The 20,695-nt window shown below is 35.3% G+C and overlaps 2 protein-coding genes across 3 annotated transcripts in view; both read left to right on the forward strand.

Annotated features, from left to right (window-relative positions):
• Window positions 1-4,630, forward strand: part of zgc:101559 — a 10,880-nt gene extending 6,250 nt beyond the window's left edge. For both annotated transcript variants that reach the window (XM_073911831.1, NM_001007417.1), the window contains 1 exon segment: window positions 1,706-4,630. In XM_073911831.1, coding sequence (XP_073767932.1) covers window positions 1,706-2,149 — 444 coding nt within the window. In that variant the 3' untranslated portion in view covers window positions 2,150-4,630.
• Window positions 4,631-9,296: 4,666 nt separating this feature from the next.
• rgcc (regulator of cell cycle) lies at window positions 9,297-20,420 on the forward strand. The gene is given in 5 exon segments (NM_001002190.2): window positions 9,297-9,433; window positions 9,847-10,020; window positions 15,710-15,817; window positions 15,903-15,965; window positions 19,920-20,420. Coding segments are annotated over 5 exon segments (387 nt in total). The 5' UTR covers window positions 9,297-9,399; the 3' UTR covers window positions 19,928-20,420.
• The last annotated feature ends 275 nt before the right edge of the window (window positions 20,421-20,695 follow it).

The raw sequence follows: 20,695 nt of genomic DNA on the forward strand, positions 1-20,695 counted from the left end.
TCAAACACCACATTTCTTTAAAGTAAATTTAAATGTATATAATTACAGTTAAATAGTACATTAAAAACAAAAGCTTATATTAAAAAACAATGTCACATCAAATCCGGTTACACGTGAACAATAGGACTTTGATCACAAAACTCTTGAGATAAAGCCTAACGTTAGGTCTCAAAACTCTTGAGATAAAGCCTTATTATTAGTGTAAAGACGTAGAACACAATTATGAACACAGAGACAATATATATATATATATATATATATATATATATATATATATAGGCAGGTAAGACGAATTAGGCAAGTTATTGCATAACAATGTTTCTGTAGACTATCGAAAAAAATATATAGCTTAAAGGGGCTAATAATTTGTCCTTAAAATGGTGTTTAAAAAAATAAAAATTGCTTTTATTCTTGCTGAAATAAGTCAAATCAGACTTTCTGCAGAAGAAAAAATATTATCAGACATACTGTGAAAACGTCCTTGCTCTGTTAAACATCATTTGGGAAATATTCAAAAAAGAAAATAAAATTCAAAGGGGGGGCTGATAATTCTGACTTCAACTATATATATATATATATATATATATATATATATATATATATATATATATATATATATATATATATATATATATTCTTTTCTTTTTAGAAAAAAAATATATAAAAGAATATAAATAAATATATATATATATATATATATATATATATATATATATATATATATATATATATATATATATATATATATATATATATATATATATAATGTATATATGTATATATTCTTTTCTTTTTAGAAAAAAAATATATAAAAGAATATATATATACATCGAGCTAATTGTGTAATCCACGTACAAAGAACTGACCCCAAGTCTACAGAACCATCGATATACTTGCCTAATATACTTGCCCTAACCTGCCTAGTTAGCCTAATTAACCTAGTTAAGCCTTTAAATGTCACTTTAAGCTGTATAGAAGTGTCTTGAAAGTATCTAGTCAAATATTAATGACTGTCATCGTGTCAAAGATAAAATATCTTAAACAAAAATCGACTCTTTGTTTAACAGAAATAGGGTATATGCCGAGCTAGGGTTTTTCCCATACTGATAAACTTCCGGTGACCTGTTATTGTGAACTTTTTTTCATTTTTTTCGGTTCTTTTTACAGCATCGATGTTGTAATGTCATTAAAATACATTCAGTTAAGGACACTTTGGCATTCATTTAGTTGCTCAAGGGTAAAACAAGACAAAAAGCCGTTTACTCGCACGCGCTCGTTAGAATCGGTAGGCGAGCGCAGAAGCACTATTGAATATACTGTGGTAAAATAAATGCTCATATTATAAAGACATGGCGGGGAGAAATGTAATTTAATGCAGTGCTTCTTGTACAATCTGGGACCCACTTTTTTTCGGATATCACTCAGCTAGTGGAGATCGCTGACCTTAAACGTGCCGGTTTTTGCATTGGCATACAGTTCACCTGAAGCGCTTAACCAAGGTTACTGGCAAGTTAAAAGTCCCATTAGCATGGTTTGGCATATACCCTATTGGGGAAAAATAAACGAGGGCTAATAATTCAGGGAGACTAATAATCCTGACCTATACTGTATATCGCCATATTGCACAGTCCTATTGAGATCTGGTCTTATTTTACACCACTGTTATCCAACATATATTTAAAGCAAATTGCATTGTCATTCTCAGTTGCAGATCTGGGACACGGCTGGTCAGGAGCGTTTCAGGAAGAGTATGGTGGAGCATTACTACCGAAATGTCCATGCCATCATCTTCGTCTACGATGTGACCAGTCTGGCTTCATTTGAGAGTCTGCCGGAGTGGATTGAGGAGTGCAACCATCACTCAGTTCCTCCCATGGTCCCCCGCATCCTAGTTGGGAACAAATGTGACTTAAGAGAAAGCAGAGAAGTATCTACGTTTTTAGCTCAGCGACTGGCTGATAGCTACAACTTTCCCCTTTTTGAGACGTCTGCAAGAGACCTTGCAGAAAAAGAGCACGTAGATGCCATTTTCCTCACGTTGGCCTACAGGCTGAAGAATCACAAGCCGTTGAGACTGAAACAGCCTAGCGAGAGTAACTTTATACAGCTCGCTGCTGAACAGGAGGAGAAGACACCCTGTTATTGCTAATACACTTCGGCCCATACAGTATCATGCAATATTTCAAGACTAATTGGGAGTTATGCAGTTTAAAGGGATAGTTTACTCAAAATTGTTTGACTTGTCACACAAAAAAAGCACATATTTTGAGAAATGATAAAATCTTGTAAACAGCTGACTTCCATAGTATTTGCTTTTCCTACTATGGAAGTCAATTGTTACCAACATTTTTCAAAGTATCTTCTTTTGTGTTCAACTGGGGGGGAAAAAGTACTTGAGGCTAATTAAATTGTAGATTTTAAGTTTTGTGTGAACTGCCCCTTTAAAATAACTCTTTAGGATTTATGTTTGTATCTAAGTGGAATTTAATGGCCTAATTCATGGATCATATGGGCATTTTTTGTGGCATTTTGTTTGTTATTCCCTTTGATTCCACATGTTATGAAGCAAGTGACGTTTTGTTGTTCAGGAAAAACCTGCCTATATCTTATTAATGCATTTTATTATTTATTGAAACAAGCTCAACGCCTTGGAGACCTCACTGTTATGATCCTCACAACCTGCATGTCGTTTCAATGTTCTTCAGTCGGTTGCTATGATAATGCAACGGTATGCAATCTGGGGCATGTCTGACCATCATTATTCTGAGCTGTTATTTTATATTTGTGGATGCATATCACTTGCTATTATGTTTACTTTGCACAAAACTTCTGCTACTTAAGAATTGTATGCAAACTTGATCTATAATTAAACCTTGCGAGACGCTGGTGTAATGAGTAACTTAAAGGGATAGTTCACCCAAAAAAAAAAGGGCCATTGTTTACTTGTCAAACTTGTTTATTTTGCTTTAGAATCATTGGAGGGTCAATAAATAGTGAAGGAAGTTTCAAATTTGGTTGAACTATTCCATGTGAACACTAGTGGGCAGCACTGTCAAAGCGTTCGTATATGAAATAAAAGGTATAGGAGGGGAAATGCTATATTTCACACACTGTAAAACCCAACAGTCAACTTTATTAAATTAAATGAGTGAAGTTAACTCAAAATTGACTGAAAGTTAATTCTATTCGTTTGAAAAGAGTTTTGAACTCAGTGTTGAAGGTAATGAGTTCCAATAAATACTTCATTACTTTAATGGAGTAAGTTCACAGTACTCATATAGATTAGTTTTTTGAACTCAGATTTTTGTAGCAATCAGTTTCCTCAAAGGGTTTGAGTTGCCTTTAAACATATTCGGTTTTACAGTACTCAGTTGGAGTTCTCTTCATTTATTGAGTTTTACTGTGCTCAAATTGCTTCATTTACTCAAATGGATTACGTTCACAATACTCATTAGGAAAAGTTTTTGAACTTAAACGGTTTGTTGCAATCGGTTTCCTCAAACGGTTTGAGTTACCTTAACTGTTTGGGTTTTACAGTGCACCCTTTTATCTTATTCCAGCATTAATATGATACGTTTACAAAACATTGCGTTACGACTCCCTCGTTTAAGTCACAACATAAGAGAAATCAGACAACAAAATGAGCTGGATGCAAATTACTTATTATAAATAGAACTACAACAAATCAAGCAAAACAAACAAATGTCTAGGGATAAATAAAGAACCGAAAATATAATCACAACTAACTTTAACTACATGATATAAATAATGCTATAACAAAACCATGGTGCGAAGCAGTGGAGCAGTAGGTAGTGCTGTCGCCTCGCAGCAAGAAGGTCGCTGGGTCGCTGGTTCGACTCAGTTGGCGTTTCTGTGTGGAGTTTGCATCTTCTCCCTGTATTCGCGTGGGTTTCCTCCGGGTGCTCCTGTTTCCCCCACTGTCCAAAGACAGGTGCACTGGGTGAATTGGGTTGGCTAAATTGTCCGTTGTGTAAGTGTGTGTGTGAATGTGTGTTTGGATGATTCCCAGAGATGGGTTGCGGCTGGAAGGGCATCCGCTGCGTAAAAACTTGCTGGATAAGTTGGCGGTTCATTCCGCTGTGGCGAACCCGGATTAATAAAGGAACTAAGCCGACAAGAAAATGAATGAAAAACCATAAGGTTACTGAATGAAATAGATGGTCTTGACACGAGGACAAGTAGCCACAACGTCTTTCATAAGCTAGCACAACAATTCTTATTTATATGCATTGACTCAATTGATGACCAAGCAGACATCCAATCAGGATCTAAACTGGAATCTTGGGGTTGACACAATTGCGACATGCTCTGAAACCGTAAACATTTTATGATGTTTTATGTATTTTAGAAGGAATTTCAGGCTACAGTAAGTATTCAAACGCATCTCAAACGCTTGGTCTAACTATTTGTTTTGGTTATGACCAACAGAAAAAGGACTATATTGCACTTTAAATTGAGATTGTATCACGTCTAAACTTTGTCTTGGATATTTGGCGTCATATTATTGTACTTGAGAGAAATGAGACATGTGTTGTCATTAACTCTCAGATGTGCTTTGAAGTCAATATGGAGATCAAATGTGCAATAAAAAGAATTTTGATAACCAGTATATCCTACTGCAGTTGTGATTCGTCAATGAATCGTTCAAACAAATATGTCAATGTATATAGTTTCAAGAGTTCACACTTAGATGATGATTGTTTATAAAGCTTGTTTGGCATGCTGTCCCAGGAGAGATCCCTGAGCTCCTATAGTAATCTCAAGCCCGGGGCTCCCTTCCGTTTGCAAGGCGAGAGGGGAGTTTGAGCTCAGGTATATCTCGAGAACGCCTCTGCTGTAGTAGCTAATGAACAGAGTGACTGCTCTTAAGAGATAACTATTTACTAGGAGCATGTCTATGGTGCTGATTTGGATTAGTCAATTAACTTAGGTTGCATGTTTTTTGCCAGTGGGAGAAAATCGGAGAACCTGGGGGAAACCCACATGAGCATGGGGAGAACGTGTAAACTCCACACAGAAACGTCAGCTGGCTTGTTAAGGACTAGAACAAGTGACGATCTTGCTGTGAGGCAACAGTGCTAACCACTGGGCCACCGTGCAACCCATCTAGGAAAGGAGGAGAAGTAGGGGTGGAAGGGGGGATTCTTCAAAACGAAGATGGCTGTAATATGGAACTTGGGGTATTTATAGTGGCTTAGGAATCATCTGATTGGTGAATCATAATTTGAATAATGCAGGGCCGGCTGCAAGCAATCATAAGCACGTGATCCTCTCAAAACTAGTTTATAAAAAAAACTTTACTTAAATATAAAGCCAAAGTAGTGGAAAATCTGAAAAATCAGGGAAATGTAAACCTATCTGAAACATATGATATATTTTACATATTAAATAGTGACTAATGGTGCTATTTTTTGCAATTAAAAAATCTTTATCTACACTGTAAAAACAATTTCTATATATCAGACTATATACTCAACTATACTCAACTAAAAAAAAGCGTTGTTACCCTGCTGCCTAAATATTGATAAAATATCATACCACTTGGATCAAATTAACTTTTTAATGAATAAATTTACTGTTTAATGAACAATTTATTTACGAATGAATTAGCAAAGTTTAGGTGAAATAATTATCAAGCTATTTGTTGTGAACATCAACTGTATATGTGTTCATATTTTGCAACTAAAAAAATTTCAGTTTCAGAATTATTAGCCCCACCGCTAAAAAACTTTTTGCCCAATTTCTGTTTAATGGAGAGAATAGTTTTTCAACACATTTCCAAACATAATAGTTTTAATAACTCATTTCTAATAACTGACTTAATTTATCTTTGCCATGATGACAGTACATTTACTGTTAAAAATTACTAGATGTTTTTACTAGATGTTTGTATTCTATACAGATTACAGTGACATTTACAGGCTTTACTAGATCAATTAAGTTAACTAGGCAGGTTAGGGTAATTAGGTTTGTTCTGTAGACTATCGAAAAAAAAAAAAAACTTACAGGGGCTAATAATATTGACCTTAAAATGGTTTATAAAAAATTTAAACTGCATTTAACTTAGCTGAAATAAAACAAGTAAGACTTTCTCCGAAATAAAAAATATTATCAGACATACTGTGAAAATGTCCTTGTTCTGTTAAACATAATTTGGGAAATATTTAAAAAGAAAAAAAAATTCAAAGGGTGGCTTGTAATTCTAACTTCAACTGAATAAAAATATAATCATCAAAGGGTGCTGCATATTGGATAATCTTGGCAAAGACCTGCGAATTATTACATTTTGTCACTTCAAAACCACAGGGAGACAGTTTTAGTTTTTTATTAACATTTTACTTTAAGATTTATTTGTTAATGTTAGTTAACTATATTTTAACATAAAATTAAGACAAAATCATTTACCAATGCTAATTTCAACATTTACTTGCAAATACTCAAAATTCATTATTTGTATTTTTTTTTTACATAAAATAACATTGAGATATACGGGCGACATGCTGGCTCATTGGTTAGCCCTGTCTCCTCACAGCAAAAAGATCGCTGGTTTAAATCCTGGCTGGGTCAGTTGGCATTTCTGTGTGGAGTTTGCATATTCTCCACATGTTGGTGTGGGTTTCCTTTGTGTGCTCTGGTTTCCCCCATAGTCCAAAGACAGGTGGTACAGATGGATTTAGTAAACTAAATTCGCCATAGTGTATGTGTATGAATTAGTGTGTGTTTTCCAGTACTGGGTTGCAGCTGGAAGGGCATCCGCTGTGTAAAACATGCTGGATAAGTGGCCGATTCATTTCGCTGTAGCAAGTAGGAACCCCAAATGAATAAAGGGACTAAGTCGAAGGAAAATGAATGAATGACTGTTATATATACTACATACATACCTACACACACACACACACACACACACACACATATATATATATATATATATATATATATATATATATATATACATATATATATATATATATATTATAGTTGCAAGAAAAGGTATGTGAATCCTTTGGAATTACTTAGATTTCTGCAGAAATTTGAATAGAATGTGTTTTAATCTGCATCTACGTTGCAAAATAAAAAAGTGCTTTTTATTGAACACAACATGAAACATTTACAATGCATGGTGGAAAACCCTTGAATACAATGCTTGGTATGGGAACCCTTGGCTAATGACTTCAAGAGCTAATTATGAATTAGAGATAATTTAAACTAATTTCCTAATTTCAGCATTTACTAACACATAATCAAAATTAGCATTTTGTTGTATCATTTATAAGTTCTGAGCTAACATGAAATAACATTCCAGGGTTATATATATATCAAAGGAAATACTCTCTGAAAATTAATACAAACCCAATAAATGGTTAAAAAGGTGTGGTACATTATTAATTGCTGTCTTTAAAACGTAAAGGGATAGTTCAACCAAAAATTTAAATTCGGTCAACATTTACTTACATTTGCCCCTTTACTTGATCTAAACATTTATTATTCTGTTGAACACAAAAGAACATAGATTTAAAAAAATTAAAACCTATTCTGAATAAGTTGGCGGTTCATTCCACTGTGGCGACCCCAGATTAATAAAGGGCCCAAGCCGACAAGAAAATGAATGAATGAACCACTTACTTTTTCTACTGTAGTAGTCAGTGGTTACAGATTTTCAGCATTCTTCAAAATATCTTCTTTTGTGTTCAACAGAATAAAGAAATCTCATACATTTTTAAAACCACTTGAGGGTAAATAAATATTGAGTAAATAATATCTTACCCTTTAATATCTTATACCCTTTAAAATAAAAAATGGTGTTTAAACACCATCTTTTGTCTTTTTTCTACTAACAACATTCATTATATCCCTGTAAACTTTTTATTTTGTGAACTGAACATTTTTCAGCCTCTCACACGGTATGTGTCGTCTTTGACACCTTCCCTGTTCACATAAACTATAAAGTCAGCAGGCAAGTGCAGCTGCAAACACATCTCTTGTTTTACCATGTGTCTACCTGTTAACTCCAGAGACGAAGGTGTGAAGAACTCTTTCTAAAGCGATAAATCCCACACCCCCCACTAAACATAACAACAAGCAGGATTTGGATTTCAACCACAGGCACTTAGGCCAGTGAATAGAACCGTCTGGCCTATTGTGAAATTGCTTGTGGTTGAAGTTGTATGAATAAGTACTTGTGTGTTGTTCAGTCTGGTAAACGATTTCTGAACTCCTAAAGTGCTGATCTGTCTAGCTGTTATGCAGGTCCAACAACAAACTTCTGAAATGGCTTGTGCATGTGAACCCACATGGTCAATAAAAAAAATCTGTACCAGAACTGAACCAAATTTAATGACTGCGCATACATAGAGTCACCACCAGATGTCTGCAAAAACTAAAGTTAGATCAGATCATCAGTTTTATGAATGACAATAACAGGCAAGACAACATGAGACTAGACACAGAAATGGGATACTTTGAATGTAACACATAACAAAAAAAAAAAAAAAAAAAAAAGATATGTTAAAAAAAAGTTAGGTTGCATAAGATTGTTTTTATATATATTTTGTTTTCTTGTTTCTGTTAACAATTTCCTTTAATCTAAAGTAACTTACTGGCTTATATATATATATATATATATATATATATATATATATATATATATATATATATATATATATATATATATATATATATATATATATATATATATATATATATATTATTTTATTTTATTTATTTTTTTATGTAACGTCTTTTAATATTTATGTGCTTTTGAGTTTACTGATTCTTCCTGTCAAATTCTCTCTTAACATTTCATTCATCATGAAACAAAGTATAATTTTTTAATCTAGTTGCCTATATACTTTTAACAAATATGCGGACACATTCATTTATGTGGACATGACGGGGGTCTTTTTGTGTTGTAATGCGACTTTTTATATAGGCTACCATATTGCATTACACTTAGCACCTTTACTGTAAGTAACATTATTAGCCTATTGCTGGTAAAATAATTGTCATCACAAAATGAACGCAAGATAAACAAGGATAGAGTTATGTTTAAAAATAAAGCAGCACTCATGTGCATGTGTCATCGTAGCTGTTTACAAACACATACTTCAGGGGGGGAATGACGCCAGTCCGTGAAACCCACCCGGAGGGCTAAAACGGGCGTGAGCGCCTCATTGGCGGTGGCGTTTCCCCACGTCCGACACGCCTCCGTCAGTCACCGCCTCCTCCCGGAGCCGGGTAATATTTAAAACAACCCCACACACCGCAGTGTGTGCGCTAAAGAGCTCAGACACGGACACGGTGTGAATTTAACAAGGAAAAGCAGAAGGAGTTTTATATTATATCGGATATTTCCTAATTGGACACTAACGGAGTATAGAAATGAAGTCTCCAAAGATGAAGTCACAGAGCAAATGTAAGTATTTAAAAGTACGTATTAGCCTACTGTTAGGATGTATAGCCTATTAAATTATATAGGTAGGTGTGATATAATCTTAAGAGGTAGTTTATCAAAAATGTAAAATTCTTTCAACATTTACTCACTCTACTTGTTTTAAACCTCTATTAGTTTCGTTCTCCTGTTGAACACCAAACAATATATTTTGAAGAATGCTGAAAACCTGTAACTATTTACTTCCATTGTATTTGATTGTTTTGTAGTCGATGCTTACAGGAATTCATCTTTTTTTCAATAAAAAAAACGCAACTCATAAAAGTTTATAGATTAACACTTCAAGGTGTGTTCATTGTGAGTTCATATTTGAGTGAACTATCCCTTAAATTATGATTTTTTCCTCGACTATAACAACTTTTGCGTGTATTATCCAGCATTTCTCGAGGATGATGACGACCTCAACGCCGTATTGTGTGAATTCGACGCTGTCATTGAGGATTTCACGTCCCCCGTGGAGAAGAGACACTTCAGATACGACGAGCATTTGAAAACTATGAAGAGACGGAGCAGCGCGAGCGTCAGTGACAGCGGCATCAGCGACTCTGAGAGTAAGTAATTAATTATGCAGACAAAAGTAGAGTCTGTGTTAGCTATTTTTGCAGAATGGCTGATAGAAGTGCACGTGCTCGTGTCTTGAGGTCATTGTCTTCGCGTCAAGACTTTAAGCTCTGCAGCCTCAGGAGTTACAGTGCATAATCTTATCTATCTAAGATAATCTGAGCCCACACACACAAGAACAAAGGACACGTTTCGTTAAATGTCTTTTGAAAGACCTTGAAACTTAAAGACTTATTATATTTAGTTTTTAATGATTATTTGTTATAATTAAAAATACAATAATGATTTATTGTAAATACTGGTGTTTTTGAAACCATTTTTTTATGAACTATGCCTAGTTTACTGTAGTTAACCGATAAGCTCAGCTTCTACTACAGTAATCTGTGGTATATTGTAGTGTAACATACCACATAGTTGTAGAAAATTACAGATAATTTGTTTATATTACTATAGTTGTTGTATTACCATTTACCAAGGTTAAATCAAGTACTTAACTAAAGTATGGTTCAAAAACAGTATAGTATTTTTTCATGTGGGGTCAGTCAGCAAATATTGGTCTATTCATTGTCCTGGCAGATATTCTGTCATTAGTTTGCCTTGTAATAGCTGTTAGGGGGTACTAGTTCATGTTTATACTGTCAATCCTAAAATTGGAGATTGTCCCAGTGTGGAGCAGATGAGAGTTCAGTCAGGCTCTGCCAAACACCCAGAGACAGACTGGATCTGAGCGCAGCATGAAGATCTAAAACTCCAGCCACAAAGAACAAGAGCCTTACTTTTGTGGAGACTTTAGGCTATCGGTTTCAAGTTAAACACTGCCCTTTTTTAAAGCCTGAAATCATATTTGAACCTCTTTGTGTGTGGAAGTACTGAGAGAATATATCCAGAATCTAAAGATGCAGGAATTTGAAGACATCAAGAATGATGAATATGCAAAAAAAAAAAAGAAAAAAAAAAAGAATAGTTTGAGAGCAAGTTTGTTCTAGAAGTATTCTTGTGTTTATTTGGTTTAGCAGCTATACAGTGTTTACTTTACCCCACCCTTTTCCTTCTGGAACAAACAGGGAATGTTACACACTGGGTTTGGATAAAAAAGCATCCTTTTTACAATCACTGGATTAGTGATGCATGTTGGTTTCAATCAATTCAGTGATGCTTTTATTAGGCACATGTGCCATTGATCTTGATCAGTGGTCACAAGTGCTTCTGCTTCAGGATTTCACATGCACTGTAAAACCCAACAGTCAACTTTATCAAATGAAATGAGTGTAGTTAACTCAAAACTTTCTGAAAGTTAATTCTACTTATTTGAAAAGAGTTGTGTTGAAAGTAATGAGTTAATTAAATACCCCATTACTTCAACTTAAACGAAGTAAGTTCACAGTAATCATCTAGGTTATTTTTTTTAACTAAAATGGTTTGTAGCAATCTCAAATGGTTTGAGGAAACCAATTGCAACAAACCATTTAAGTTCAAAAATGAATTCTAATGAGTGCCTTTGAGTAAACAAAGCAATTTGAGAACAGTAAAACCCAATAAATAAATAGAACTCAAACCAACTGAGTCCTGTAAAACCCACTAAGTTAAGTCAACTCAAACCGTTTGAGGAAACAGATTGCTACAAACCATTTGAGTTAAAAAAAACTAATTTACATGAGTAGTGTGAACTTACTCCATTTAAGTTGAAGTAATGAGGTATTTAATGAACTCACTACCTTCAACACAACTCTTTTCAAATAAGTAAAATTAACTTTCAGTAAATTTTGAGGTTTACACTAATTTCATTTGATAAATTTGACTGTTGGGTTTTACAGTGTAGTTATCTATGAGCTTTAGTTAAATGTACTGCTGAAGGAACTGGCAAGGATTAATGGTTAACTAAAATATACTTCAAGGTTATTTCCAGGGAAAAGTGTGTCATTTATTTAGATACTTATATAACATGTTTAATATGAAACACTCTTAAAGCGCACCCCCATGAATATTAATGTTACATTTTAAACACCCATTTAAGGATTAAAACACACTGCAAGTGCACATTCGGTACAATTAAAGCTATAGGACAGCCACAAAATTTAAATTACCTCATTATTTCATCTCCGTCATGAGTTGTCTTTCTTCAGTTGAATGCAAAATAATATATTTTGAGGAATGTTGGTTGCTGGGATCCATTGACTTTCATAATAGATAAAATAAAAGTGGGGGAAAATACTATTGAATTCCCAGAAATCAGCATTTCTCAAAATATCTTCTTTTGTGTTCACTAACTAAATGAAAACTTTTGGATGAGGTAAATCTCAGTGCACTATGTTTTACAACCACTTTTAATTGACCATATTGTAAGTTTGCACAGGCAGTTCTCGCTGATGTAGATGTTGCGGTGTCAAGTGAGAAGACCTCTGTTGTTCATTTCTGCTCACACGTTTCCCCAGCTGATGTGCTGAAGCCTGCAGGCGGGGGGACTCTAATCACTGAGGCGGTGGGCAAAGTTGAGCTTCCGTGTAATAGCATGCCTGCTCTGCCTTTAACTGCATTGAGGGCAAAGAATGTGTAAACAAAGTTTGTTTTAAGATGGAGAGTGAGTAGCAGGTCAGATCTTTAGCTTTAAATTAACCTGCTCGAGGGTGGGTCACGGTTGAAACCGCTTTGAAAGTGTGCTCGTGAGAGAGAAGCTGTTATTAGAGGAGCATGCATTGATTACAAACTCAACCTGCTCCGCTAGTACAGATTAACCCCTCCCGACACCCCCCACCCCCTCCGGTTATGGGTCAGTGCACATGTTTGGCAGCCCTGTGTGGTAGAGAGCGGTGTCGCTCCACTGGTTTTACATCGGATGTTAAGAGGTGCCACAAAGAGTATTCTGTAGAGTTTTTTTCCCACTTTGAATTTCAGAGGATTTATGTTCAAGGTTAGGTTAGGAATGTGTACACTTACTGCAAGTACAATATTATTCAATGCAGATGAGTTTAATGAGTTTATAATCTTTGCCTTACATAATTTTATAGTATATGTCACACAACTTTTTCGTTTTCGATTTTTAGTTTCTTAAAGGCCAAGAATGATAATTATAGCCATAACTACAATAGCATCTACAATAAACAAAAGTTTAAAGGCATAGGTCACCCAAAACTGAGAATTCTATCACAATTTACTTATCCACTTGTTTCGAACTTGTTTCTTTTTTCTGTTGAATACAAAGGTAGCTATTTTGAAAAATGTTGGAATGCAGCAGCCATTTACTTCCCTTCATTCATTCAATTTCCTTCAGCTTAATCTCTAGGGGTCGCCACAATGGAATGAACCGACAACTTGTGCAGCATATGTTTTACACAGTGGATGCCTTTCCAGCTGCAACCCAGTACTGGAAAACATCCATACACACTCATTCACACACATAGACTATGGCCAAATTAGTTTATGTAGATCACCTGTACCGCATGTCTTTGGACTGTGGGGGAAAATGGCATACCCGGAGGAAACCCACATAAACACGGGGAGAACATGCAAATTCCACATAGAAATGCCAACTGGCCCAGCCGGGACTCGAACCAGTGACCTTCTTTTTGTGAGGCGACAGTGCTAATGACTGAGCCACCTGGCGCTCATGGTCACTCATTTTAAGATAAAAAATAAACGCACACAAGCATCAAGTCAGAATCAAATCATCCTGTGGCTGATAATACACTGAAATCTTATAAAGTGAAACGATTAGTCTGTGCAAGAAATTGAATAAGATTACTTAATAAGACTTCGGTGTATCATCAGGAAACACAGGGACTGATTTTGACTTGTTTGTATGTGCTTATTTTTAATCTCAGAAACAGGTGACTGTTGACTTGCATTATACAAATCACCACGAACCATGGATTCAGCTAAAGAAGAAATACATTTTAAAGAAATAATGTCAACTGACTTTGATATTAAAGAAAATGTCAACTGACTGCAATTTCTATCAATACCCCTACCGAAAATTTATAACAAAAAAAAGAACAAAACAGAGACAAAAACAAGAATAAATTACTTGCTATGTCAATTCTTAACTTCTTGATTTTGATTTCTCATTTGTACATTTTAGTATGATTTGCTCATCTCCCAATGACGGTTGGATTGAGGGATGGGGTTTGGTGCCACGTCTCATTTCAAAAATCATACATTTTCTTACAACTGAACCTGAACTTTGAAGGAATTAAACACTTAACGGACAAAATGTAAAATAGTTATTTTTCCTTAAGAGATCAGACTGGGTGAATACAACAGACTTACAGTCACCTACATTAATAATACAGTAAATAATAACTATAGTACATTTAATTTCGAGATGGCGATGCAGTGGCGCAGTAGGTAGTGCTGTCACCTCACAGCAAGAAGGTCGCTGGTTCGAGCCTTTGCTGGGTCAGTTGGTGTTTCTGTGTGGAGTTTGCATGTTCTCCCTGCGTTCGTGTGGGTTTCCTCAGGGTGTTTCAGTTTCCCCCGCAGTCCAAAGACATGCAGTACAGGTGAATTAGGTAGGCTAAATTGTCCGTAGTGTATGAGTGTGTGTGGATGTTTCCCAGAGATGAGTTGCAGCTAGAGGGGCATCTGCTGCGTAAAAAAACGTGCTGCATTCCGCTGTGATAACCCCGTATTAGTAAAGGGACTAGGGCGAAAAGAAAATGAATGAATTAATAAATAATTTCACGATGAACTAACCGTTTAACTTTACACAACAGGGTTGTATGATATTGGAAACGCTATTTTGTTTTGCTGCAATGTATATTGCGATATGAATATAATTTCACCAGATAATCAGAATATCTCTCTGTGGAAAGATTTAATTAATTTAGATCTACTGTGAAGATTTTTATGCAGTGCATCGGCATGAAATATAATAAATTACAAATTCGACAGAGCAAAAGTAAAAGTTTACGATCAGTTATGATTAGTGCATTAAGGAGTCTATTCATACATAATAGTATTCAAGTAAATAAATTGAACAATCAAACGTGGTCATCATTGTATAAACAATATAAAACTATATATTTAATAATATCTTTATCTTTTAACCTTTAATAAATAATCTAATGGGGAAACGGCCGAGGCAGTGGCGCAGTAGGTAGTGCTGTCGCCTCACAGCAAGAAGGTCGCTGGGTTGCTGGTTCGAACCTCGGCTCAGTTGACGTTTCTGTGTGGAGTTTGCATGTTCTCCCTGCCTTCGCGTGGGTTTCATCCGGGTGCTCCGGTTTCCCCCACAGTCCAAAGACATGTGGTACAGGTGATTTGAATAAATTAAAGTGTCCATAGTGTATAAGTGTGTATAGATGTTTTCCAGTACTGGGTTGCAGCTTGAAGGGCATCTGCTGTGTAAAACATATCCTGGATAAGTTGGCAGTTTATTCTGCTGTGGCGATCCCTGATGAGTAAAGAGACTAAGCCAAAGGAAAATTAAAACATTTTCTAATCCTGTGCGATGTGACTATTGCAGATATACATATTGCGATATCGATGCTCAAATGATATATTGTGCAGCCTTACTACACAATTATATGTCACTGTAGACATGTTAGAGATTTAGGGCTCATGATCCACCTGTTAAGAATCACTATGTTGGGCTTAGTGGTGCACTGTGCAATACACATACACAGGAAACATCAGTTATTTGTTTCTGACTTCCTCTGTCTTTTTTTTTTTCTTCTGTAACAGGTGCAGAATCCTTGAACAGAAACAGTTTCAGCTTTAGTGACGAGAAGCTAAACTCTCCAACCGTTTTCTCCCCCTCACCAAACAGTCCACTGGCCACATCTCCTAAACGTGAGTGTAAATTAACATCTTTCTGTTTTACACATGAAGCAGATTTTTTGTAGTGTGATGATTAACTATGTATTGTCCTCTTCAGCTAAACTTGGAGACACTAAAGAGCTAGAGGACTTCATTGCTGACCTTGACAGAACATTAGCGAGTAAGTCATTTTTTATATAATAATAATAATTCCTTACATTTATATATTACTTTTCTTGATTCAAAGTGCTTTACACATTGGGGGAATCTCCTCATCCACCACCAGTGTTCAGCATCCACTTGGATGACGTGACGGCAGCCATATTGCACCAGACCAAACACCAGCTGATTAGTGGAGAGGAGACAGAGTGATGTAGCCAATTATAATATGGGGGTGGTTAGAAGTCCATGATGGACAGAGGCCAGTGGGCAAATTAGGCCAGGATGTTTTATTTAAACCTCTACTCTTTTTGAAGTACATGCTGGGATTTTTAATAACCACAGATTCTCAGGACCTTGGATAACATCTCATCCGAAAGAAGGTGCTCACTGAGCAGTATATAGTACCCTTCATTATACTGAGGCGTTAGGACCCACACAGACCAAAGGTTGAGTGCCTCTTGCTGGTCTAACTAAACCACTTCCGGCAGCAACCCAGCTTTCCATGTGGTCTCCTATCCATTCCCATCTATATCAAGAACTGTGATGAAATGAGCGTAGAAATGTGTCAGCTGGTAGAGATTCTGCTTCAGCATTTATACATCAGTGAGTAGCACTGCTGTGCATAATTGTATCTGATAACATGAATGTCCTATGAGTTAACATTTTGTTAAGTAACAAAAACAAGGATTAAACAATGCTCAGGGTTTCTGCAGGTTTTACTAAGTAGTTAAATTTAAGACTTTTTAAAGACATTTTTAAGACCATTATGAATGACATTTTAGACTCATTAAGCGCTAAAGGCTAAGGTATTTTTCAAATGGCCCAGATGGAAAAGATTTTTATTTGACCTATCAAAAAATTATTATAATTTACTACATTTAATAATACAATAAAACATTAATAATAATGTATTACACTGTTCTTACGCTGTTGCATTAACACAGCTAAGATAATTTGCTCTGGACGCTCCTACATTCTAGAGTGCTATGACTTGCTTCAGAAAGAGAAAAGAATGTGTGTGTGTGTGTGTGTGTGTGTGTGTATGCAGATCTACTCTCTTTCAAAGCAGTCCTGTAACTGTAGCCAAAGGGGGATGTCCACTGATTTTATCTGCCATAGAGTGGGAGGCCATGACATCTTAAATCTTATCATTCATTTTGTAGGGTGTTGTTTTTTTTTTGCACCAAAACAGTCATAAATCTTTGTTGTTATGACAACTTTCCACCCTTTTTCTGACAATTAGAATTACATAGCCAGTGCCTTGAACAATTTTATTTATGCACACATACAGTTTAAATCACTCTGACAAGACAAGGTAGCCAAAGCAGTTTATCTCTAAGGCATCAAGGGAAACTACATTCATGACAATACATTGAAAGGTCTTTCGGGTAATGTGCTTCTAAGGTCTATGTTTCCATTACCTTTCAAATTGTAAACTGAAAACACTCCTAATACAAAAACGTCCAATTATTGATTAATATTTTTACAGTTTACAGAAGCTTGAAATCTGGCCTTCAAATGACAGGTTGCTATTAAAATCACCCCCTGATTTTTGACTGAAGATGAAGGCTAAACTGAGAGTCCATCAAGGGTTAGACAGTGTTGTATGTTTTTGATTGTGAGGTTTTTGGGTCCAATAAGCAAGACCTCAGTTTTATCTGAATTTAGCAATAAGAAGTTTATTTGTCATCCAAGTTTTCATTTCGTAATTCATACAAATGATCAGAGAGGAGATATAAAATTTTGTATCATTAGTATAAGTTTTTTAATATCTCCATGTTTTTTAATATATAGTGTGAAAAGGAAGAGACCAATCATTGAGCCTTGTGGTACCCCACAGTTTACTTTTGGTCTATATGATGCCTCTTCATTAACTAATACAAATTGATAACGTTCAGCTAGATAAGACCTGAACCAGGCCAATAATTTAATACCAACATGATTTCAAGGAGAATATTATGATTAATTTTATCAAATGCAGCACTGAGGTCCAATAACACTAAGAGAGAAATGCAACCATGATCAGACGACAGGAGCAGGTCATTTGTAACTCTTGGGAGTGCCGTTTCTGTGCTATGAAATGCTCTAAATCCAGATTGGAATTTTTCACAAATATTGTTTCTTAGTAATGTCAACATTGAGCAGATGTAACTTTTTCTAGTATCTTTGATAGAAAAGGCAGGTTTTAAATGGGTTTATAATTTACAAATTCTTTAGAATCAAGCTTTGTTTTTTAATAAGTGGCTTAATGACAGCTAGTTTAGGCACTAAAAACATCCTAAAAATTTAGATGAATTCAAAAGTTAAGAACAGGTTCAGAAACTTCTGAAAACAATTGTTTTAATAAATTGGTTGGTATAGAATCTAGCATAGATGCTGTTGATTTGGAGGAATTCATCAGTTAAGACAGTTCTTCCTCACCTACTGCTGAAAATAGTTTGAAGTTTATCCATTAACGATCTACAGTGCTATAATTGCTGTAGAAGGCAGATTGATGGTGCTTATTTTATCTTAGATATCATCAATCTTGCATGTGAAGGAGGTTATTTCGATGGTTTGTTTGTTGAATATAAGTTACATTGCATCTACATGCCAACTAATTCTCATTAGATTATAAGGAGACTGTTAGGTAGGGGTTAGTGTAAGTTGACATGTACTTGCTAAGTTTCTTATAGTCCATTAAATGTCTGTTGAAGGAACAGTATCAACAGATATTAAGCAGACAGTCTACTAATACTCAAATGGACCATCAAAATAAAGTGTCACCGAGAAGAAATTTATAAATACATTACTGCTGTGTTGAGAAGGGCACATCGATGCTTTATTTTTATTTAGATTGGCCACTGTGTTTAACAGGATCCTAGGATTGTGTTTATCTTCTTTTATTTAAGTTGCAAAGTAAGCAGATATGGCAGACTCTAAAGCTTTTCTAAAGCTCATAACAGGTGGTTATTCAGGCAATTCTACAAAACATGAAAACAATTTTACCTGTATTTACCGGTCACATGAATCCACATATACAAGTCAAATATTTTAGGCTGAATTAAATGAACCTTTCTAGTGATTTCAACTTACTTCCCATTCTCACGGGGCTTCAGCGTCAACGCTTGACAGAGGGCGTGTCTGAAGTTGGGGCTGACCTGATCGTCATAGCAGCGTTAGCCAATGAAATTAGTCAGCAATAGGCCACAGTCCAAGCTGGTGTATTTGCATACAGCGATCTGATTGGCTGATGCTTCCGTCGCCCCTTGTAATGTTGAGCAAGTCCCAACTTTTGCAGCAAAGCAACGCCTCTGAAGCGGCGCCGAAGGATCCACAATGCAGTTCAGCAATGCCTGACGTCACCCATTCAAACTGAATGGGAAGCGTTGACGTTGACGCTGTTGCCCTGTGTGAATGGGGCGTTACACCAATCAAACTGACAAAAATATTAAGTTAAACTTTAGATGAAACCTAAAATAAATGTGATATATGAGTAAACCATATATTTTTTACCATGATTTTTGCTATGACTTAATGCTAGAGGATGAGTTTTAGTCAAACAGCATTGGTTAAATGAAATTCCATCATGTTGCAATAGTATGTTATTGACTTATTTCATGCGCATATTTATGATGGAAATGTACCAAGACACATTTGTATTGAACTGAACTGAATCTTTTTTAAATTAACTAAAACATTACTGGCATTCTATTCTGCTGCTTGCCTGATATATTGAATATGTTCCAAAATGATAGCATTTTTATTATTTGCATGATCATACTTGTAAAGCAGCTTCTAAACTAACATTCTATAAAGCGCTGTAGGAATAAAGGTGGTTTGACTTAAAATGGCCGGCTAATGAAAGGTTAATAAGGCTAAAAATGTTTATGGTGTGTGTCTCTAAAAAGAGGATCCACATACACACCAAAAATAACTGACACCCGAGGGCCTGAAAACGTACTAAGTATGTTCTGTGCTTGTCTGCTTGTAGGCATGTGAGTCAGAGACGGAATGATTGGAAACCCACCACATTGAAGCTCCGCTGGGGGACAACAGCTACACCACACCTGACAAACTACTGTGAAGATGGAGAATACGTAGTCATGGTTCCACAAGTCCTCTTGTATACTTAACACCCATACGAAACAATCTCAAACACAAATGAATAAGAAATACACATTTGACAGGAATGGCTGTGCTCTCTGGTAAATGTAAAAAAAAAAAAACTTGAGCTGTAAGATTATTTAAATAGCTTTTTATAGAAATATATTTGTAATTTTATAGAGTTGGTTATTGTAAATTTATCTGTAATACCGTTTTGTGAATTTATATTTTTGTATTTGATGTAAATATTGGTTCAGACTTTATCACCTTGCTCTGTTTCATATGAGAATAAACTTAATTCATTAGAAAAAAAAAAACTGGAAAAGGAATAAAACATGTATTTAATACCACTAATGTGTTCAAAAGATTAAAGTTGACAGAAGATGCATTTCATATTGTCTCCGTGCTTTGTGTGTGTACCTTGTATTTATCACTTTATGGGGATCAAATGTCCTCTATCATAGCAATACTAGCAGGTTTTAAACTTGCATTGAATTCTGTGCAAAATCAAAATTGACTATTTATTTTTGTTTATTTCTTTATGTGAACAATTAATCAGTGCAAGTTAATCCACTAGAAAATAAACCTGTTTAATTTGGTAATCTTCAGTCAACTTCTGAATATTTACTTCTTCATTTGGAGTGGCGGTCTATCTCTGTTGAT

Source organism: Danio rerio, chromosome 9 (genome assembly GCF_049306965.1).
Source record: "Danio rerio strain Tuebingen ecotype United States chromosome 9, GRCz12tu, whole genome shotgun sequence".
In the NCBI taxonomy this organism is placed as follows: domain Eukaryota; kingdom Metazoa; phylum Chordata; class Actinopteri; order Cypriniformes; family Danionidae; genus Danio; species Danio rerio.